The sequence below is a fragment of the Setaria italica genome, chromosome V (genome assembly GCF_000263155.2).
Source record: "Setaria italica strain Yugu1 chromosome V, Setaria_italica_v2.0, whole genome shotgun sequence".
NCBI classification, from domain to species: Eukaryota; Viridiplantae; Streptophyta; class Magnoliopsida; order Poales; family Poaceae; genus Setaria; species Setaria italica.
Window position 1 is genome coordinate 41,423,728 of NC_028454.1, and position 23,367 is coordinate 41,447,094.

General features: G+C 49.4%; 2 protein-coding genes across 2 annotated transcripts; both read right to left on the reverse strand.

Annotated features, from left to right (window-relative positions):
• Positions 1 to 12,581: 12,581 nt before the first annotated feature.
• Positions 12,582 to 15,200, reverse strand: LOC101780179 (ras-related protein Rab11C). The gene is made up of 2 exons (XM_014805297.2): positions 14,740 to 15,200; positions 12,582 to 13,376 (listed from the first exon to the last, which is right to left on the reverse strand). The coding sequence occupies exons 1-2, from the start codon at positions 14,902 to 14,904 to the stop codon at positions 12,891 to 12,893; spliced, it is 651 nt and encodes a 216-aa protein (XP_014660783.1). The 5' UTR covers positions 14,905 to 15,200; the 3' UTR covers positions 12,582 to 12,890.
• A 1,076-nt stretch (positions 15,201 to 16,276) lies between these two features.
• Positions 16,277 to 20,103, reverse strand: LOC101776231 (transketolase, chloroplastic). Its single transcript, XM_004970518.3, has 7 exons — positions 19,610 to 20,103; positions 19,049 to 19,139; positions 18,849 to 18,954; positions 18,472 to 18,754; positions 18,237 to 18,385; positions 17,679 to 17,832; positions 16,277 to 17,570 (listed from the first exon to the last, which is right to left on the reverse strand). Exons 1-7 carry the CDS (start codon positions 20,027 to 20,029, stop codon positions 16,614 to 16,616), a joined length of 2,160 nt encoding a protein of 719 aa, XP_004970575.1. The 5' UTR covers positions 20,030 to 20,103; the 3' UTR covers positions 16,277 to 16,613.
• Between the last annotated feature and the right edge of the window lie 3,264 nt (positions 20,104 to 23,367).

Here is a 23,367-nt window from a genome sequence, read left to right on the forward strand (position 1 = left end):
GGGGCCAGCACACCGTCCCCGTAACACCCGCGGCTTCCCGGGGATACGGGGGGCTCTCTTCCTGCCGTTCCGGGCCTCTGCGACGCACGTCACGCGTCAGCTGCCGGCCGGCGGGATTAGGGCGCCGCCGCGTAATGGCCGAGGATTACGACGGCATGATGCGTGCTGCTGCTGTGCAGAGCAGGGCTAGCGAAGCTTAGGCCTGGGAATATGACGTGGCTGCTGTTGCCCATTAACCACATCATCCACCCGTCCATTCGGGATCCGTCCATCCGCATGCAGAGAGGGAGATGCCGAGAGCACGGCCCTGGGTGAAGGAACCACTCCTCCGGGGGATAAGCTTTCGTCGTCACTGTAGTAGGCTCCTTCGTAGAGCCAGGGGTTAGGCTGCCTAGCTGTAGCATCTGCGTGACTGCATAAAATGGCGAAAGTGGAGCACCCTGGGTGCGCGCGCTACAGTAGAAGCACAGTAAACCTTTGGGCACGGGGCCCGCCCGGCAGCGTCGCTTTAGGGCACTGTGCAATCTTTCGTGTGAGCACATGCACACAGGCAAAAAGCAAAGCTGTGGTAGTCGTGTACTGCCGCAACAGGACCGTACTGCTAGAGCCGCACGTTTTCGATCGCTTGCTTGCCGCTGCCTGCTGGTAGCTGCTGTCACGTGGGACGCAAGGTGAGAGTTCAAATGCCGAGGTGAAGTTGAGACGCCGAGGTCGTTTGAGGTGAAACTTTGAACTCTTTTTTGCACAACAACCTCCCCAGCCACCCAATCAAGGCTCCGTTTGGATCCGGTTGTGGATTTTGAAAATCTAGATTTTAGATGGATTTCTAGAATCTAGATTCTAAGCAAAATCTGGACGGTGTTGTTTGGATCATAAATTCCAAAATCTGATTGTATAGTAGCTTGTTGAATAGATGTCTTTTATGCCCTTGCTACCCAAAAGAGTGGACAATAGCAGATTGGATAATTATCTAGAAGGTTACTGGGCAAAATGGTAAAATATGCATGCAAAATCTGGTAGAATCAACTTTTGAGCAGCTTCTAGGATTCTCAAAATCCAAAATCTAGATTGTAGAATCTGGGTCAGAATCTGTCATGTTTGGAGGGCAATCCAGATTCTGGATTTTGGATTTTGAGAATCTGATATTCTCCAAACGGGGCCCAAATCGACCGTACTGCTCCCTTTAGTTCCTATCTAAGGGGCTGTTTGGATACGAGGTGCTAAACTTTAACAGTGTCACATCGGATGTTCGGATGCTAATTAGGAGGATTAAACATGAGCTAATTATAAAACTAATTGCAGAACCCTGTGCTAATTCGCGAGACGAATCTATTAAGCCTAATTAATCCATCATTAGCAAATGGTTACTGTAGCACCACATTGTCAAATCATGGACTAATTAGGCTTAATAGATTCGTCTCGCGAATTATACTCCATCTGTGCAATTAGTTTTGTAATTAGCTTATGTTTAGTACTCCTAATTAACATCCAAACATCCGATGTGACAGGTATTAAACTTTAACAGGTGTTTCCCAAACACCCCCTAAAGTTTGGACTAAAGTTTTACCTATTTAGATTAAAAACAAAAACTAAAATTTATTAAAGCTGATGAATAAAAATGATATTATCTTTGATCATTCAAGGCACTACTCAGGACGCCTGCTAGCCGGTTCTGCGGTGCGCCGGGCAAATCTTCAAAATTTCTCATACATCAGAAAATTACTCATACATTCCAAAAATTATCTATACATTCGAAACCATCACAGCTATGACCTACTAAACAAACTATCGGCTATCCAATCACAGAAACTGAGTCATAATTTGATCTTCGTCCCCGTGACGTGTATTTGCTATATTACCTTGAGAAGATGATGCTTAGGACAATGGAATATAGTTTTCATCATGATCAACCAAATCAAAGTTCGCATCCCAAAAAACTCTCTCGAATGAAATTATAAAGTGCCATGCATGTGATAATTATTTAGCTTTACTTTGGCATCGGATAACTCGATAGATCTAACAAAATCCTCCACTTCATCTCAAAACTCCAAAAGACGATTACGAAGTGAAAAATGTGCATAATTAAATTGCTCTTTTTTACCTCTTGGCATTCGGCCTTATCGATACTTCGGGAGAGGATACCTTGTAACCTTAATACGGTGCAAAATAACTCGGTCGGTTTGTACATTTGAAATAAATAAGCGGCAAGGGTGTCTTCCAGAGTTTTTAGTCCACATTAATTCCCTCCAAGGGATTAGAGGATTAAAGATCCATATTTTAATCCCTATATTTCGCACTAAAGTGGTTAAAATGGATGAACTAAAGTTAGTCCGGGTAACCGAACAAGCCTACCAAACAACAAGTAGTAGTACGTAATGTTTGGTCCACAGCAAATTGTCGGAGACGTATCGTCGCAGCCATTGATCACGCGTACAGGTACACGCAATGCGACATCCGTATGTGTACGCCCGCGCCCGGCCTGGTTGTCTTCAGGTGCTGCTGCGGTAGAAATGTCCGGACCAGCCTGCGCCCAGGTGTTGGCACCATCATATCATTGCTGTATTTCTTCAGCCCGTCACGCCGTGCTGTGCAGTGTGCATCGGAAACCGGTCACGGGCGAGATGGAGACGTGAAGCGAGGCAAAGCATGCATGCAGTGCACGGCTGCTCCTCTGCAGCTGCGCTCACCGATCGATATCACAGTGGTCATTCACGGCCAGCTGACCCAGCCGAGCCGGGTCGGGCCTCTGCTGCTTTGTTTTCTTGCCCCGCACCGCACTGATTCCAGGCTCCGGACGGGCACACCGCACAAGCACAGAGGCGATGGACGAGGGGGGAGGTGGCGTCGTCAGGCTCGGCTCGCGCTGTAGCGCTAGCGCAGCTGACAGCGCTGGGCAAAGGCTCGCACGGACACATGCGTGTCCTACGCCTGCCGCTGCATGGGGATACGTCTCCGTGGACGCTAGCGACCTGCGCTGCGCGGCCTGCCTCTGCAACGCGATCTTTTGCTTCGTGAGCGCGAGCCGCAGGCCGGGATCACGGAGAGAGAAGGGGGAAAGCGAAAGAAAAGGGGCACCACCCGCTCCGGGCACCGGGCATCAGTGCGTGCTGCGTCGTGCATGCATGATGCATGGATCGCTCCGTCCGCTTGCATCCAATCCACCACGGCGTTCCATCGCGCCAAAGCCGTCGCGAGCCTCGAGGAAAGCAAAGCAAGCATTGCTGGCTGGCTGCCTGCGGCTGGGGCCTGGGGCTCCTATCCGGACGCCGGCGATCGGGTGCGCCCGTTCCTCTATGCCCGCCGCTGTGTGCCTTGGCGCACGAGGCCGCACGATCCCCACGCCCCGCCCGTGCCCGTGGCCGTGCGTTCGCGACACTGTGCGAGCACCCTGGCGCGGCGCGGCGTTTGCCAGTTTCCCCGGGCGCACGTGCTAGCCGGCTACAGGCTTCCGTACGCGGCCCGGCCAGGCCAAGGACACGTGTGATCGCCACGTCCACGACCGGCCCGGCCCTGCGAGCCGCGGCAGCGTAGAGCCACCACAGCGGCGCGCGCTCCTGCTGGGTTGCAATCATGGAGGGACACGGCACGGCAAAGTCACACATGCGTGCGAGGGCGCGCCTGTGGCCTGTAGGGATGGTCTAGGAACCGGGGACATCCAAATGCTACAGGGCTATGCGAGGAAGAGGGGCCCCGCGCTACTGTATGGAGCGTGCATGCACAGAGATGACTACATGCGTGTCAAAGCGGAAGGGTGAGACCGGAAAGGCAGCTTCATTGCGCGGTATGGGCGCGCTGGCTGCTCGCTCCATGGTTCCCACAGGGCCACAGGCCCGCACGGTCCAATGATTTGTAGCCAATTTTTGGTGCGCCGGGTAAAGTATCGGCTGCCTGCTTTGGCTGAAATGTAAAACTGCTAAGGAAAAGGCTAGGCTAGAAATAGATGCTTAGGTCCCTAAGTGCCAAACAGATGGCCTAAAATATGGACTAAATCCTTTAGTCCTCTGATCAAGAGTAGACTAAAGTGAACTAAACGATCTTGGACACACCTCTGCCCCTCATTTATTGCCTCCCTCCCGCCCAGCCCCCTCCGCCAACCTCCCTCCCACCACCCTCCCTCACGCCACCCCCGCTACCGCCACCCCCGCTGTCGGCCTACCTCCCGTTGTGGGAGCCGGCGGCGATGGCCGGGGGAGCCATGACGGCAAACGAGCTCTTTGCGGGCGGCCGCATCTGGGCGTTCTACCCGGTGTTTAGCTCGGTGTTGACGACGTCGGCACCGAGCTCGAGGGCGTCGCTGGGGCGACAGTTCCAGCTGGAGCAGGCGCGGACGGGTCCGTCGCGTCCACATCCTCCTTGTCGTCTTCGTCGTCGGCATCAACGGCAGACGCTGAAGCGGGGCTCGACGACGCGCTACCTGACAGCTACTGCCTCTGGGCGCTCGGGTCGTCACCAGCGTCCTCGCCCTTGTGGCCGCCGCGGAAGAGTGGGTCCATGGGCTCCATCGCGCGGTGACGCCGCATCGAGGAGCTCGTCGTCAGCCGCAGCCACAGCGATGGGAAGCAGAAATCTCTCCCTTTAGGCCTTCACCTTCACGAATCTGAGCAGGGAGTTTCCATCTTCAAAATAGGGATAATACCATCTTTGTTCATCTACATTAATGGACTTTAGTCCATAGATTCAAACAGGATAGGGACTAGTCCATGGACTAAAGAAACCAAATAGGCTTACCAAAGGAAGAAATTTTAAAGTGATAACATAGCCATACAGGGGGCAGCGAATCTAAATAAGAGTGTGTTTAGTTCTCTGTCGCAAAATTGTAGGAATAGAGTCTAGGCAAGTTGCTTAGCTTGTTTGGAGTTGGAGTTAGAAACCGGTTTGGAAATGCGTTTCTTCCGCTTGCTAAATGCTAAGGCAAAAGTTGTTTCCCTTCCAAACTTTTCTGTGGCAGTTGTTTAATTGCTAGTACGCGCATGGTTTTTCCAACTCTAGAGCCCACCTATCATTAGACTTGTGCGGATTGCAACATTTGACAAGAGATGTACCTAATTTTGGATGAGAACCAAACTGGTTCCAAGCCTACTTTAGATTTGCAATGCAGAAATCTAGCATTTCTTCGGAAATGAACCTCTAGGTAAGACAAAAGATATGTTTAGATACGTTGTAAGATCAACAGGTTTATATCATTGTATATGGCACAACAACTAGCTACTGATACACGCGTGTAGGTATCGATTCTCACAGGTGTTGGAATAGGCTCTAGTCCGATTGGTTAGCTCATTTTGTGTTGGAGCTAACAACCAAGGTTGAAAACACACACCCTAAGGCATAGGCTGAGCCCTTCCTAGCGGATCCGTGGACAAAAACCTAGCATTTAATTGGCTTAAAACATACGAAAAATAGGTGAAACTTTCTATGTAAGAATTTCTTTTTATCCTTAAAATGATGTTAAACTTGTAGGTAAAAAAGATGATGCACATGACTCCTAAGTTTGAAATATTTTGTATATGTTAGCAACAATTAGCCACTCATGCGTTCGTGTGCATTGTAGTGTTTGTGTGGAACCTATTTAGAGTTGTCATATATTCTGGTGGGTTTTGAGTTGGATTTAAAAACTTGTATAGAAGTGTGTCGTTTACATGTTTGAACTTCGTCGACGCACATAAGAGATGCAACAAATATTTTCTTTTTAGAAAAAAAACGCCGTCCATTTAATTTTGCTATCTATGAATATGTACTATTTGGATGGATTGACTGAAGTTTAAACGTCTAAACTTTAGCTGTCTAAAATTAGCCTTGCTCTATTTGGTGTTCTATTTGGAGTCAGAACTAATTTTTAACCAATCTGTTGATAATATTTCATTCTACCTCTCGTAGGTGCGGGGAAGAAATGGTACGATTTTTAGTAGGAGGGCTTTTGATCTTTTACAATTCATGTCTAAAATTAACTCACATTAACATAGTCTGAAGGGCTAATGAACTAAAATTGGGACCTTTAGCCCCACCATTTGGACATCGGGATTAATTTCTAGCTAACTAAAGTTTAGCCGGGATCTAAACAGAGCCTATGTATTGTTGAGTAAGAATTATGCCCCCATTTCTACCACAGGACTAGATCGTAAAGTAGCATATAGAAAAGAACTATAGAAAACTTGTAAGCATCTCTAGCTGCCATGAAAGTACATGGTTTTGTAGTTACAAACTGATGCTTTAAAGTACATAGGATTTCGAGTTCCTTAGGTCGTAGTTACAATTTAGGCTTGCAATGGATGAACCTTTTTCAGGTGTTGTATGTACAATTTAATCTAGTAACATACAGAACACTTTGAATTATTATATATACTTACAATTTAGGCTAGCAAGTCGTTCATGTGGATTCTCAACCTTTTTCTAGTATAAGCCACCCTACAACTTCAATTATAAGTTTATAGTCCCAAACAAGGTCAGTTTGTTGATACTACCATGGCGCCAAATCAAATTAAACAAATAAATAAACGTGCCAATATTAAACCTGATTAATACTTCTTATCCACCAGTCCACCAAAAAATTACCTACGTTCCACTCGGAACTGGACTACAGACCCTACAAAATCAGGAGCAAACCTGCTGGCACAATCTATTCTAGAATTACCAATCTTCACTAACCACTACCAACAATTGATGATCTAAAAATGTATGTTAATAAGTATACAAAAGTTGCATCAAAAGTTTCATGTTTAAAGAAATTTTAAGTTAAAGTCGGTTTTGTGGTTGATAATATACTTAAAAAAGTAAAGTTCAAAACCTACATTTGAATACTTTTTGTTTTTTTTCCAGCGGAGTACAACAGAAAAATGTTCCCAGAGTCCTGGCTCTCCTTGCTACTCCTAGCTAGCTAGGGCTCTGATTTTTAACGCGTCGCTGGATCCAGAGCAGCAGAAGCGAGTGGCGATGCGAAGGTGTTTTAACGCGTCGCTGGATCCAGGGCAGCAGAAGTGAGCGGCGATGCGAAGTAGAGCGGTGCGAGATGCTGGTCGTATAGAAGAAACGAGTGGAAGCAACTAGACCGTTCCAGTTTTCAGGCCCAGCTGGTGTACTTAATTCTTTTTAATTAATAAATGGAGCTCATAAAAGTCTTGCTGGCGCCTGGGCCAATGCACACGCCAATAGCTGCAGTGAATTTAGGAAAATATTTGAACCCCGCAGGTAAAATGGGAGGGAGGATGCGATGACGCTTAAACAGTTCCTTTCCTTATTTCGGCACGAATGAAACGACTCGCAGTCTGACTAGCTGGTAGATTGCGTCTCTCTGAAGAATCATTTAGTCCGAGTTAAGAGACGACCCCAGTGTCAGTTCAGAGAAGCCTGCACAAACTGACGGACCGGATGCATGCCAACGTACGTATCTGTTTGGTTCCTTCTCTCTTTCAGGAACTTTGGCCACTCACAGTCCCGTCCCCTGTCCGTATTCCCCATGCACTCCACGCTAGTACGTCAGGCTACGCCGCAGACGAGCAGTAGGCGTAGCATTCATTCAAAGCGCAAAGAGATCCCTCTGAGGCTCTGACGACTGGAGACTCTGGAGGAAGCCGGTGAACCGGCGATGATGGTGGTGACAGTATTTGATTGACATGGATGCAGGCGGTGGCAGCAGCAGTGGGTGTGCATGCCTACGTAGGTGACGTGCAGTACAAGCTCGGATGAGACTGTTACTAGCTGCCAAGTTAGCACGGTGATTAGCACCCCGGCGAGCTTTTGTCACGGGTCGTGGGGGGCAGGTGTCGCCCCCCGAGCCGTCGTTATCCCATCGCTAACCGAGGTCATCAGCAGCAGGAGCAGCCACCTCCTGCTCCGCGCCGCGCCAAGTAAAACCCCCCTCCGACCCCCTCGTGCGGTACGATGATTGACGCTAATTAAACCCCTCTCCCCCGTCGCGGAAAACGAGAAATTCCTCGCTCGGGCGGCTCTCTCTCACCCTTTCCCCTTTTGCAGCACATTATTTTGACCTTTCTACAGAGAGGAGAGAGCGCTTTGCTTCGATGGGTGTTTGCGCCTCTTTTGCCAGGGCACCCAGCGGGTGCGGCGTCCGCGGGGGGCAGCCCGTGGTGAGTCATCGCTACCAGCAGTAAAATTAGCGCCTCTGTCCGCTGCTACTGCATTGTTTGTGATGCGTGCTGTGGCGTGAGTTTATTGTATTCCTCTGACGAGATGGAGATGAGAGCATCTCTCCTTTGCTTGCTGCATTCCTCCAGCGGCCATGTCATCAGAGTGACCGTGATTTGACACCGGAACAGGCCGGGTGCTCGGCTGGTCGCTCGCTTGCAGCTCGCTTGCCCGATCGATCGCCCCCACGAGCGAACAAGCGAGGCCATGGTCGCTTTCGGTGCGCGCCCTTGCATGCAGGACACGGAACTCATGCGGGTAACAGTGGCCGTCGTCGCGTGCGGGCGACTGCAGCAGCTGCTGTGGTGACGTGAACATGTGCGGGTACGCCACTGGTAGTCAGTCCGTGGATCGTTGACCTGCTGTGCTGCTCGTGCTCGCCGGGTTACTTGCTGCTGCTGGCCGCGACCGGAAGTCCGGGAGCACTGGAGCAGATCACTTGCGCAAAGCATTTACGCTTGGCTTCTGACGGACCTGCCTCCCGGTTCCTCTCCGTCGATCGGGCCGAGCATGCTGACTGCTGAACTGCTGATGCATGCATGGAGTCGCCGCCCGTCAGGCGTCAGCCAAAACATGAGCACGCCGTTCGAGAACTGAAGTCTATTCAATGCGCTCCAGAACACCACCCAGCCAGCCGCGTGCATGCATTGGCCCTTGGCTTCGCCAAATTAAGATCAGCACAAGGCTGCGAGTCATGGGCTTGACACCGGCATTTCCCCCGTATGAAAATCACACCGCCATGCATGGCCATGCTCGATAGCCGATAGGTGCTTTGCATTTGCATTGCATGCATGGGCACAAATTTTTCAGCTCGTCTCGGGTTCGTGGCTTGTCCCGGCAGCTACCGGCCGGTGGCCCCCGGAGCGGCCGCCGTCCGGCATGGGCGGACACACGCCGCCGCGCCCGCGCGCCGCTCCACCTCGAGTTTAAAATTAGGCGAGATCACCGATCATATCCTACGGCTACAGCTACGCGACGAGGCGCACCGCGGCTCGGTGATGATAATGATACTCAACATGCTATCACCTAACACTAAGGATTTTCCTGACGCTGACACTCTAGTCTCTCTGGCAGCAGGATCTACTGGCGATGGATGCGGTATCCGGATAGAAAGCGGTCTGATAATGGAAGGATGTACATGCCACCACTTTGTTTGCAGTGGCCTAAATGTGACATGACAGCGGTACATGCTATGTCAAGGCACAAAAGTTGTCCCTAGACAACCAAGCCCTCAAGATCCTTTAACAATTGTATAATAAGCGTGCCAAAGGCAGTGGGTGGGCACGGTGTTGTGCCTAAAAAATGCAGAGAGTGTAGCAGCAGCAGCAGTGAGTTCTGATCGGTCGAGGATAGGGATTAGTACAGGTTTTCTGCTGTGTTAGGGTCCCAAGAACACATTCCTAGCGGAAAAGGGCAAGTTATTCGTAAGATATGTCTAAGACTATTTTTTAGACCCATATCTAAGACTAGTTTTTTTTAGCACAATGTCTAAGACTAGTTGGGATTAAAGAAATAGAAAGGTGAAGCTTATGGATCAAACGATCCAAAGTTGCGTTAGCATAGGCAGCCCAGCCCACCCTTTGGGTCGTAGCCTACTGTGGGCTAGGAAAGCGTATTCAATAATATTACATTTGAGATAATATTATATATATAGACATCTTCTACATATATATTTATGAAAAATACTACGTTGCATTAATACTTATGGGTCACTTTTAGTACCGGTTGGGAGCTCCCAACCGGTTGGTCGAAAACAAACCGATACTAAAGGCGGTTAGGACCAATCAGTTTTCCAGCGGTTAGGACCAATCAGTTTTCCAGCAGTGACTCTTACGGTCTCGCACCTCTAAAATGAGACATGGAGATAATTCAGGATGAAGTACGACAGAGTTTGCTCGCACGTTCTCGGAAAAAAAGTACGACAGAGTTAATTCAGCTTTTTATCTTAAGAGCAGCTTCTGTTTATTCCTCTATATTGGCTTTGACTACACTTCGGATTAATTCTGATGGCCAAAATAGTGTCGACTGTTGATCTTTTTTAAGTACCATTGAGAGCTGGTAACTTTATTTACTTCCCGAGGAACTAAAAAATAATAACATTATCGGTCTGCATGAATCATCTTGGATGCCCTCATCTTTGTAGGCCTTTTGCTCCTTAATTCATTGCTATGGGCAGCATGAGGTTTGCTGTAGATATAGGAAGTTACTAGTAGTATACATGGATATTTATAGGCAACTTAGTACAATTATTATGTGCTCTTATATATGAAGAAAGTAATTTTCATTGATACTAATCTCGTCTACATTGAGGTTATACTAGGCAAATAAAGATGTGAAAGAAAAACTGATGTCGTTCACGCGCAACGTGATATGCTTGAACTCAGTGGAGAAGATATAACTCGATCTGCTTATCTCCTTAAAAAAAACTCGATATGCTTAAACTTGGGCGAAGATAGGGTGAGGGGCATTTGCCTCCATATGCTATGCGCATACTACTAGTGCATATCACTTTTCAGTTGGTCTCGATAGTGTAATAATGTTTATAAACTATGTAATTCTTTGTTACCGCATTTTACACATGTTGCGGAAGATCTAATCCCTTGTTCTACCAGACTAAAATTGTTGATATACGATTCTTTAATGACAATTAATTATTACAACGTGTAGTTTGTCTTTGGTCATTGCTTAGTTGCTTAGTAGTGAAATTAAGGAGAATATTTGAGAAACAGGCGGCGCAAAACCCCCTTTAATTTCAGCAAAGCTCCGCCCATGTTGTGATATGAAAGCATATCGCAGTCTTTCAAATGATCCAAGGTGCAGAGGTTAGCATAGATTGAGCAGCGATCGACAAGCAACCTCACGGTCTCACAGGCATGGAGATATTTCGGGATGAAGTACGGCAGATTTCGATATAAAATAGCATGCATCTCCTTGGCTTCGAATGGCTCAATTTTTATCAATTAAACTACGCTCCCCGTGCTCTCATATTCCCTTCTGCGTACCATTTCGATCGGTCAAACAAATTTGCCAAATAAAACCAGGCAATTAGCATCTCCTACGCCACTAACATGTGACTCAAAATCGTCACATAAACTTTGCTCCCGGTGTCGTGCCCCCTTGTGTTCAGTGTTCTGCGTAACATCTCGATCGAGCACATCCCTTTATTTCAGCGTGTTGCTTTTGTTACTAGGCCATGAGATGGGGGCACCGCAGGGGAGGATGGATCCACGGAGCTCGGCAGGGTGGTAGGCCATGCAGCAGTTACTCATGGTCACGTCCGCACATCCCATCCAAGAACGAAGCGTGAACCACCGCGGCAAGCGATCGGCGTGTTTGAGGCGGAGGTCGAGCGCCTAGAAGAAGAGTGCGGTGCGGTGGATGGATGCGAGTGGTTGCCGGGAGGCCATCAGGCCGATGGGAAGCCCACTGCGACATGGCTGGAGCGCGGTCACGGCACGGGGGAGGGCAAGGAACAGAGGCCGCGACAACAACGCAGGCGCGATGGCAATGGCACGTACACGCTGCCGCTGTCGTTGTTTTGGCAGTTACAAGGACCCACGGTGATCAGAAACACTGGTGCAGTGGATCACGGTTTAGGCCTCCTCCAACAATAAGAGTCAGCAACTAGCTTACAGTATTAGGTGTCATCTCCACATCATCATCAGTTAGCACAGGAGATTAATCCTCCAAAGATCCATCTCTTAGCACAAATATACTATATAAACAGTGGGTCCCACATATAAAGATAGAATAATGCCTATCCTCATCTTCCCGAGTTCTTCCTCCACGTCTTGTCCTCATCCGATAGAAAAAAAAAAAGCTTGGTTCGCGTCCATCCATCCGAAGCTACACGGAGCTGAGCCACACCATGGATGGCACGGACGCCGAGAGTGGATTGTTAGTACAACGTCTACAGGCCAAGATGTTAGCTGAAGGGCAGTTGGGAAGTAGAGGAGTAGAAGAATTGAGAGTTTGGGAAGAACAGGATACGCACAGAGGAAGGATTGTATTGAGGAGTTGTTTTTCTTCTTGATACCCTCTTCTCTCACGGACTCTCATGATATATCACGCGCACACGCACAACAGACTACTCCCACTCTGGGCCTTGCACACGTGAGTTCTCCTTCCGGGCCTGAGTCCCCCCTTCGCGGCCCATTGGCTTCAGCTTCATCTTGGCCTGTAGACGTTGCACGCTAGCGTTGAGTTTTCCTTGCTTTCTCCTCTTCCATGACAGCGGGAATCCTACATGGAAAGCTATGAGATAGCTGATGTGGCTCCGTTGGAGGAGGCCTTATAAACACAGGGATACCGACAGTAGTTTGTGAGCCCCGGCTTGCAAGTTGTGTGTGGGCTTCAAGACTCTAGATACCACCAACCAGTCTAACATCACGTCAGGACCCTGCAGCCTACAGAGAATATCTCACTTGCCACGCTGCTGGATCAGCAGGTCGAAATGGTACTGGAGATTTATTATTGCCATCAGGAGAAGAATGTGTTACAGAGTACAGGATTTTCTTCGATCCTTCCAAGTATACAGGGATAAGTTATAAACAACAAATGCAAAAGGAATATGATTTGATCTGGCAGGTTACATGTATGATACTAGAAAAGGTTCCTTTGATGAAAGAATCACCAGTTAATGGCTTTGGAAAGCAGATAACGCGAAGCAATCTACAACCTAGGCGCAGCAATGTGCAGCTCTGCAGAAACGAATGTTTCCGGACCTCTCCTCTTTCGCTGGGCGCAGTTCTTCAGCTAGAACAGCACGAACCTTTCGTGGCGGTGGATGATTCTGCAACGTTAATGGTGGTTCCTTGCATGGAGCGACCGCTGGCGGATGCAGACTCCTGCGCTGCGAGCGCCTTCTTGCTTACTGTCTGGTGAATCTCGCTCAATATGGTGTGGAACGCCTTCTCGACGTTGACCGCCTCCAGCGCAGATGTCTCGAGGAAGGATAGGCCTTCCTTCTCAGAAAATGCTTGGCCGTCTTCCTCAGGGACCGATCTCAAGTGGTTCAAGTCCGACTTGTTACCAACCAACATGACAACAATGTTGGCGTCTGCATGATCCCGGAGCTCTCGGAGCCACCTCTGAACGTTGTCAAAAGTTTGCTTCTTTGTTATGTCGTAGACAAGGAGTGCTCCAACTGCGCCTCTGTAGTAAGCACTAGTGATTGCACGGTACCTCTCCTGACCAGCCGTGTCCCATATCTGTGCTTTGACAGTCTTCCCATCAATCTGTCTCAACAAAAGAGAAAAGGAACCACTTCTGAGATGATGCAGAACACAAGTTCAGAATGCAACACCAATAGTAAGAAAATTAAGTTTCCAACTCAACAACGCAAATGGCCACTTTCAAAAGTGCTGGTGAACAAAGGGTGGCACAACAACATTTTTGTGTGCTGAACATCAAGAGATCTACTGGACAAACAAAATAGGCAAGGAAAACTCTGATCTACATGTGCTTAAGCTACCTAGCCATACAATCAGTAACGAGAACCATAGATCTCATGACAGTAGTTTTAAACCTAGTAATAAACACATTGAAAGCCAAAGACAGTGGCAAAATCTCCGAGGATATCTTCACCATATATTAAAAAGAATGGCTACAGATCTCATCACAGTATCTAACCACAAATTTCACCATTATTTTAATTTTATTTGAGTCCCTACATATGAATCAAGATAATGTACTTGTGATAAAATACTTCCAGCGCACGTATAAATGAAAGTACAGCAATCATGGTACCTCATTGTTCCATTGTACACTCACGCTATTAAATAAAACCAAGATTGGACATGACTGGCAAAAGAGACATTTAAGGCCATCTCTATGATTCTATCATGAAGACTGATGGAGATAATTAGTACCAAATTCATTTGGCTGACAACTCAATGAGGCTTGTACATGACTATATATGTTGACCCAAAGGAGCAAGGTTCCTAGCAACCAATCTACCAACACTACTGCAAGATCTGCGCCAGCAGGCGGGATGCCAACCCTGTTATACGTTATGGGATGACGGTTTATTTTTCTCTAGAGTCTAGACTGATTTCTCCAACACAATACCGATGTAAGTGCTTGGGTTACCAATTATACATTTAGTGAGTTATTATCACTATGCACATGCATTTTGTATGTGGTATGTACTGCTGTGAGAAAACACACAATACTCTGTCTGGCCTTTATTTCCAATTTTGCTGCATTTCCATTTCACCTAGTCAATAACAACAAAAACTATAGCATTTTTCATTGTGTGTCAGAATGTGGCGTTTCCTGTATTTCATTGTCATTGAAACCATGCTACGGTTACCAATCAGCACATCGTTGTCACTTGTCAGAGTCAAATGGTAAAACAGAAGACCGTTCATCCATGATATCGCGTTCTAAAACAGAGAAAACCGAGCGGTAGTTGCACACGATGTCAATTCTCTGTCTTACCAGCCTAAACAAGAAAAATTGGCACGAGATCTTAGAAATAAAAAAAAAACAGACGCAGAGGACCAAATGACGCCGAGCGGACGCCGCATCATGCGCAATTCTACCAGGCATTGCGACATTGGGGCGCGATCAGATCGGAGGCTCGGGTAGATTAGGTACCTGTAGGGTCCGGGTGGCGAACTCGACGCCGATGGTGGACTTGGACTCGAGGCAGAACTCGTTGCGGGTGAATCTGGAGAGGATGTTGGACTTGCCGACGCCGGAGTCGCCGATGAGCACGATCTTGAAGAGGTAGTCGTACTCGTTGTCCACCCGGTGCGCCATCTGATCGAGCGCGAGTCCCCCGAACCAGGCCCAGCCGACGACGAGGTCCTGCTCTTGCTGCCGGACGGGACGCCGCCGCTCGCCGAACGGGACGGGATTCGATTCGCCCGCTCGTTTCTTCCGCTCGCGTGGGGATTTGAAACGGTGGGGGCAGCAGATCCGAGGCGGGGATGCGGGGAGGAGGAGGAAACGGGAATGGGCGGCGACCGTGGAAGGGAGGAGAGGGGAGGGCCGTGCGCTGCTGAGCTGGACGTGATTGGCGGTTGATTTGGCTGTATCTTGCGACGGCCAGCCAATGGACGGCTGGCGCGTCGTTGGCTGTTGTTGGCTTGCCCCCGCTCGGCTCGGCGCGTGGCGGAGCTGTCAGATCAGATCTGGGACGGGGAATGTGCCGTGCCCTCGTCGGTCGGTGGCCGAATCGAATGATTTGGTTAATGGGCTTGGGCTCTTTCCCGAATTTTCTGGGTCGAAAATATAAGTGGGCCTGAGGTGATGGATGATTCCTTCTCATTTTGCTGCGGGCCTTTACTTGGGCCCCCAAAAAATAAGGTCACTGTTGGCTGTCAATCTTCACAAAGTAGATGAACGCCCGACCGGCGTTAAGAATTCTCTTTATATACTAGGACAGAACACATATGTGTACCGACGCCAATTAGCAGTTTAGCACTTATTCGAATACTCATCATTCTTACTGGTTTTTCACCCTGCACGTATAACTGACCTATAATTAGCACCGATTCGAATACTCATCATTCTTACTGGTTTTTCACCCGGCACGTATAACTGACCTATTCGCATCAGCTTCGTGGTTCCGTTTCCTTCATCGGCACGGACGACGATTTCACGTCGGCACTAACCAGAATCCCTGCGGTACACTAGAAGAAACGCCTTGGAATACGGCAGGACCACTCGGACCGCCCGCGGGCCTTGGCGGGAGGGGCGACGGCCGGGGGCCATGCTGGAGGGGGTCCAGAATTTATAGTACTTGCGTGATGGTGGCGACGTATTTGTGCCCAAAAGCTTGTGGACGACTAAACGACTGGTGCCTCAAATACAAGGTGAAGAGGATGACTTGTAGGGTACAGAGGGCGCCAGTTCGACAGGATTCTTGCCAAGTTCCTGCTCTCGAAGACCGCAGTTTTGGACGAAATCTCTGTTTCCATGGCAATCAGATGTTCTGAGCTGACGTCCTGGCGCTGCAATGGCCGTGCTAGAGTTACTTGTGCGTTGTGAAATGGGAATAGTAGCGAAGTCTTTTTTTTTTCTTTCAATGTGTCTTACCCAAATTTCTACTGAACCTGGTACTCTACCTTGTATCACATAAGAAATTGCCTCTCGTTGTCTATGCATCTAAAGAAGTGGTAGAAGAAGGTTGAAGAAGTGAATACCACAATATCTCAAATTTGGATCACGATTACAGGTGATAGTATCACTAGCATTTTATTTCATGACATCAGTGATGTGCATGCTATATGAGTTTCTCCGGATATGCTGAAACTCTTGTGCTCCTAGGAGCAACGAGCAAATTTGCCAGATTATCTATGCATTATTAGGTGTATTAACGGACAACTTGCATCTAGTAGAAAATATCCTCAAAAGTTCACATATAACCACATCGGTATGTATAGTGCTTAAAAGCAGCTGACATTATCCAGATCTGACCCAAACATACCTTTCAAATCATGTATGCTCAGTAACGCAATGATCGTTCACAGGGCCTTGGCTGCTGCAATGACATTTTCCACTGTCAAACCAAGTTCCTTGAATATTTTCCCAGCAGGAGCACTTATACCGAAACTGTCGATGCCAATAGCTTTGCCTTTCTGTCCGATATATTTCTCCCATCCAAATGTGACCCCAGCCTCAATGCTAATCCTAGAAGTAACCTCACTTGGAAGAACACTTTCCTTGTACTTCTCAGGCTGCTCTTCAAACAATTCCCAGCAAACAAGTGAAACAACTCGTACAGTCCTCCCCTCTTTCCTCAGCTCATCTGCAGCTTTTTCTGCAATCTCAAGCTCGGAGCCAGTGCCAATGACAATGAGATCTGGTTTGTTGTCTGATGAGTTATCGGAAATAATATATCCTCCTTTAGAAACAGAATCAACCGATGTTCCTTTCAGCTGTGGAAGCTTCTGTCGTGAGAGGGCAATGACAGAGGGCCTTTTCCTATTAAGAACTGCAACCTTGTAAGCCCCAGATGTCTCATTTCCATCAGCAGGCCGGAGCATTAAAATGTTAGGCATTGCTCGAAGGCTGAACAACTGCTCAACAGGCTGATGGGTTGGTCCATCTTCTCCAAGGCCAATGGAGTCATGAGTCATCACAAAGATCACTCCAGATTCACTTAGGGCAGAAAGGCGGATGGCCGCTCTCATATAGTCAGTGAACACAAAGAATGTAGCACAATAAGGTATCAGGCCAGGGCTATGAACTGCGATGCCATTAGAAATGGCACCCATTCCATGCTCTCTCACACCAAAACGAATGTTTCTCTCTTCAGGTGTATCCCTCTGGAAGTCACCAAACATCTTAAGCAATGTCATATTTGATGTTGCAAGATCAGCACTACCTCCAAGAAATCCAGGTATTACTTTCGCAAGTGAATTCAAACACTGTTGAGATAAGTTCCTAGTAGCATCAGGAGAGCTTTCAGGAGTATAGGTCTGCAATTGAGGCAAACGAACAAAACAATTAAATGCAAATATATCTACCATTCACAGCTAGTGAAATTTTGATTGTACATGACAGTTGAGCTTCAGAAGAACACTTACTGGAAGAGCATTGTCCCACCTTGAAGGCAGTTCCCCTGAAATTATGCTCTTTAACTCAGCAGCCTCCTGGTGGTATTTCTTTTCATATTCTGCAAACTTTGCATTCCATTCAGCTTCAAGCGAAGCACCCTCATCAATATGGTGACTCCAGTGCCTGCAATTGATAAATTTATCTAATTAAACCTCTGTGCAAAACATATTAAGTTGATTACACTGTCTTACTCCTAAATATTATATGCAAACATCATCAAGCATGCGAGGACTTATACAGGCAGAATATTCTAAACATATGCACTGATGATCATAATGATTTCATCAGGGAAAAAGAAGCAAAGCAATGGGTACAGGTGTCATGTAGCATAGCGAGAATTCATTCTGCCCCCTTCCTGTACTTTTGAGACCAGCTCCCAGTATACCACTATGATTTACTCTTTTTTTTTATTACAGATCACCTTACTGTTTGATTGAACCGGACCCAAACACCTATGTACAGTAACTTCTCTTACAAGAATAGTGTGCAGCACGAATTTAGCTATAACTTAATTACTGAGTAGGTACCTCTTCACCTCATCTGGAACATGGAAAGGCTCATGAAACCACTGAAGATTGCTTCTAGTAGCCTCTACTTCCTTGGATCCTAAAGCACTTCCATGAACACTATAAGTGTTCGCCTTGTTCGGAGATCCAAAACCAATTGTGGTAGTCACCTATAAATTGCCATTAATATGATGTGGCTGCACTAAATGACAGGTAAAATGAATACAATAAATAGTATAACCAATTTATCGGTTACCTTGATAAGAGTTGGCTTATCTTTAACCCTCTTTGCTTCCTTGATTGCAGCACGAATGTCATCATACCCCGTGTTGCCATTCTTCACCCAGATAGTATGCCATCCTAGTGCCTCATATCTGGCAGACACATTTTCGGTGAAAGCAATATCTGTATTACCATCAATTGATATATGGTTGTCATCATAGAAAGCAATCAATTTTCCAAGGCCCCAGTGACCAGCTAGAGAGGCCGCTTCATTTGAAACACCTTCCATTTGGCAACCATCCCCAAGGATTACATACCTAAGAGCATCAAGTAACAACATCATATTACCACCGTCCCATATGTGCATTACAAAAGTTGCTACAATTATCAAGCATGTAGCTAATAATTTACGTGTAGTGGTCCACGATGTTCAAATCAGTCTTGTTGAAACGAGCAGCAAGATGTTTCTCTGCAAGTGCTAGTCCAACAGCATTTGCGAAACCCTGTCCCAGAGGACCTATATGACAACAGAAAAGCTCAGAAATCAGTATCGTTCACAAAAGAAAAGGCAGAGTATAGGAAAAAAAATTAGAACGTTTCAGCAGGTAAACCGGTGGTGACTTCAACTCCAGGTGTTTCGAAATTCTCTGGATGGCCAGGAGTTCTGCTTCTCCACTGTCGAAAAGCTTTCAGGTCATCCATCTGCAACGTCAAACATGATTATCAAAATTGAAAGCAGAGTAAGATGTTCATGGATGAAACATAGTACCATGTTGCAAAGCTTTGTGCCCTTTTATCGAACGGACAGCAACACTGCAACAGCTTTGTGCCCTTTAGTTGTAGTATATTGGAAGAAAATCTTTGAGCCCTTCCACTTTCCAGGACTATCTATTTGGATTCACAAACTTTAAATCCATCAAACCGTCCTACAGGTTTGATTCACACACTCTCCTCAAACCTTCCCCTAAAGTAAAGTCTGGCAGGGATTGAGAGTCACTGATCGCCAGTCAAGGATTAGTCCCGTTCGGGAGTAACTATTTTAATTTTGCAGCCCAAAAATCATCGACACCAGTCTTTACCAGTCTTTACCAGCCATCGATTTGCAAAATTTTCTCGACTCCTACAAAAACCTCAAAAATCCGACAGGGCCGGGGAGTCCTTCAAGAGCTCACCGTGACGCTGTCGTACCCGGCGAGGTGGAGCAGCGCGTACTGGAGCATGCACCCATGGCCCGCGGAGAGCACGAAGCGGTCGCGGTCGAACCAGGCAGGGTTCTTCGGGTTGAAGCGGAGGAACTCGTCGAACAGGACGTGGCCCAGCGGCGCGCACCCCATGGGGAGGCCCGGGTGGCCCGACTGTGCCTTCTCCACGGCGTCCACCGCCAAGAACCGGATCGTGTTCACCGACTGCTCCACCAGCTTGGGCGCCGCCGGCGGGGCCCTGGCGCGGAGCGCGGTGGCCGGTCGGCCGCCGGGCCTGACTGCAGCGGCGAATGGAAGGCGGGAGCCGGCGGAAGAGCGGAGGAGGCGGACGACGCCGCGGCCGGAGCCGGGCGCTGCGGCGGCGGAGGTGGTGGGGGTTGGTGCTGCCATGGTTGCGGGCGGATGCTTCTCGGACGCGCGTCGCGGTCACGTTAACGAAGAGGGCGAGTCGCTGCGGGAGTACGGAGGTGGCGTGACACCTGGTCTCGGGAAAGTGCTAACGGAATGTGGTGGGCCCGGCACGTAAACAACTGAACTGGCGCCGCGTTGGACCTGACGTGTTCTCTTCTGGACCGCGTTGGACCTGACGTGTTCTCTTCTGGATTTTCTTTCCCGGCCCGTCCGTATCTGAAAATATCCCGTCCCCCAGCTTGCTTCTTTCTGTTCGACGCGGAGCTCGCAGCCTCCCCACCCTTGCTTAGCGTTCCACTTCTGATCCTGAAGGATTTGGAGCATTCAAAAATATCTTTTGCATCATAAAAAAGCACACCACAAAATTAACAGCCCGCATGCATCCGATTTCAACAGATTGTGTGGGAAAAAAAATCCCACCACAGCAAATGGACATGTTTCATGCAATGTCCTCTGTATCCCCTCAAATCACGTACAACGGGTGATTGGGAGCTATCTGCGAGCCGGTGCAAAAATGACATCCTCTCAGCCAGGCGACGGGCGCGCCGTCGCCTCACAAGACGACGGCCACGTCCCGTGCTCCGAGGTGGGAATAGACGCAGCAACACCGTTGTACAGCCTCGTCTCCGAGGGTCAACCGCACACTCGGATTCCGCGCGGACAATAGCTGATTTGGGCGCGCGCGGGATTTTTGCGTGCCAAATCCATCTCCACCTCCTCTCCCCGTGTCCTCGCTTTCCCCCTCATCCATCTCCATCCCCGGCGTGCTCTGCGAGGGGGTCGAAGAGGCGAGCGGTGATGAGCTCGTCGGTGGCCCTATCAACGCGGAGCATGAGAACAGCGCCGCCCCCGACCTGACCGATGGCCGTGGGGATTTGGTGCTTCTCGAAGTTTTTTTGTGGGGATTCAGAAGCGCCGCCTCCGCCCGTTCGTCCTTCGCCTGGTCGGGGAGCACTGCCTCCACCTACCTCGACCGTCGCGACTGCCTCCCCGGCTCCTGCCAAGCCACGCCGCCTCTAGCCTTGGCCTGCGCGGCTACGCCCCCCCTTGCGCCATGGCACGCCACCGTGGCCGGCAGGGCTGTGGCCCTCTCTCGTGCGCCATGGCCACGCTGGGGCTGTTGGTTGCTGGCCCAGGCGCGAGGCGCCACCGCCGCGCGCAGTGCCAGGCTGCGCTGCTGCTGCTGGTCGGAACGCGCCGCCACCACATGTTCCCCTTCACCCCCGTCCCTAGCTTGGTAGGATGCGGCCGATGTGATCCCTCTTGCGCTGGATTTGGGCGTTCAGCAGCTTGGGATGCACCATGGTAATCACTCAAAACTCATGAATCTGTGATTATAAGTTTGGGATTATTTCAATTTTCAATCCTGGACTGATTGAACGTACAAGTTGTCTATTGAATGTACAAGTTGTTCAATGTTTTGGATGCAAAAACTGATTTAGTTTCCTTCTTGCCCAAAAGTAAGATCCTAATTCCACTGTTAAGTTTCCACCTGGACTCTGTCAAGCTACTGCCTCTAGTATGAACATGTGTGAATCTTTTTGTTTCCACCCTGCACCTCTGGTATGAACATGTGTGAATCCTTTTGTTTCCACCCTGCAGGACGCACTGATCCATCTGCGTCTGTTCTCTCCCAGCGAGTCGAGCGTGCGGTGATGGAAGAGTTCTAGTGTAACGACCGACCCCTAAACCTTCCCAGTTAATCTTGATCAGAGCCCTTGATCAAAGTTATCTGTCTTGTTTTACCGCGCCGAGTGCTCAGCCTTCCGCCTGGTTCCGACCCCAGAAGACCCGACCCCTCTCCGCTTCGTTTCTCTCCCGACCCCGGCGAGCTCAGCCCACCGTCGGATCCTTCTAATCTTCCTCAACCATCCGTTCTATCCACCGGTGGACCCGCGAGATCTTTTCCCCAGATCCTCCGCGACAGGCGCACTCGAGTTGCATGCCCGCTTCAGAGTCTTCCTGCCGCGTGGCTCGTCTTCTCCGACGCCCGCTGCTTAGTTTTGTCTCTGGCAAGCGACTAAATGGGTTCTCGCGCCCCTTTCCCCAATGGCAGCGGAAGCCCTCTGCAACCTTTCTGCAGAGCCTCGCCTCCCGCGCTCATCATCACGCCGCCAGATCCCGGCCCCAGAGCCCGATGTCGCCCGTCTTTTCCATCGCTTCAGCCACAGTCGTGCCGCCCGGTCGCCGCTACACGACGATTCCTCCACCGTCAACCCCGACCGCGGCCGCGGCAGCTCCTTTCCCCCGCCCTGTCAGAAGCCGCCCGACAATCTGTTGTTCCGCGCTCGCCCGCGCGCCCGCGTCTGCCTGTCTTCTCACCTGTGCGCCCTCGATTCTAGCGCTGTTAAACCGGTCGCTTCTATCAAATCTTCCGCACGGCGACGCTCGCTTTCTGCCAAATCTCAACCACCGGTCTACCCGCTCCTACGCCGCCCTGACGACAGAGCGCAATGATCGCTGGCGTCACCCCCGGAGTTCTGCACCACCGCCCTCTTCGCTCAATCGCCGCCCCGGCAAAGCACTCCATTGCTTCTCCCCGGCCTTCGCACCGCTCCCCTTCTCTCTCTCCCGCGCCGCTTCCTTTCCTCTGTTCCAGCGGCTATAAAAGGAATGCCCCAGTCGCCGGAGTTCCCTCCGCCATTGTCGCCTTAGCCATTCTCTCGCTCCCTGCTCAAGCTCCTAGAGCCGCACACCAAGTTCTTGAGGAGTTCTTCTCTCAGATTCTCTCTCAGTTTTCTCCAAGCCACCCAGCAGCTTGCCCCTCCGAGCTGCGTAAAAGCTCTCTTGTGATCAGCAAGAAGCGCCGCCGCCGCCGTAGCATTCCCAGTCTTAGCCCTTGTTCGAAGCTTTAGTCCCTCCGCCCAAGTCTGCTTCTTCCCGACCCCAAGCCTTCCTTTCAGGAAGAAGGTGAGTTGCCGACCCCAGTCCGCCTCGCCCGACTCCTCCTATCCGCCCGACCCCGGTTCCGTCTCGCCCGACCCTGTCTGTTCCGCCGACCCTTATCCGCCTCGCCCGAGGGCTCGGCTGTGATCTTTTTCTTCGACCGGAGGGGGTATGTGTAAAATGTAGGAACCCTTAAGCGCTTGCGTCTGAGGCTTCCTAGTATATCACATCCTCTAGTTCAAGGATCAGATCATGAGTTCCTTTCCTACCCTTACCTCTTGATCATCATCAGCTCTCTTGAACCACCATAACCTCCTTCTCTTTGTCGCGAGTTTCTGGGCTCAGGCGAGTCAGTGTTGCTGTTGAAATAACCGTCTATGCTAACCCTTGCATTGCATTCGTGTAGAGCTGCACCTCGCCGACGGCTTCTA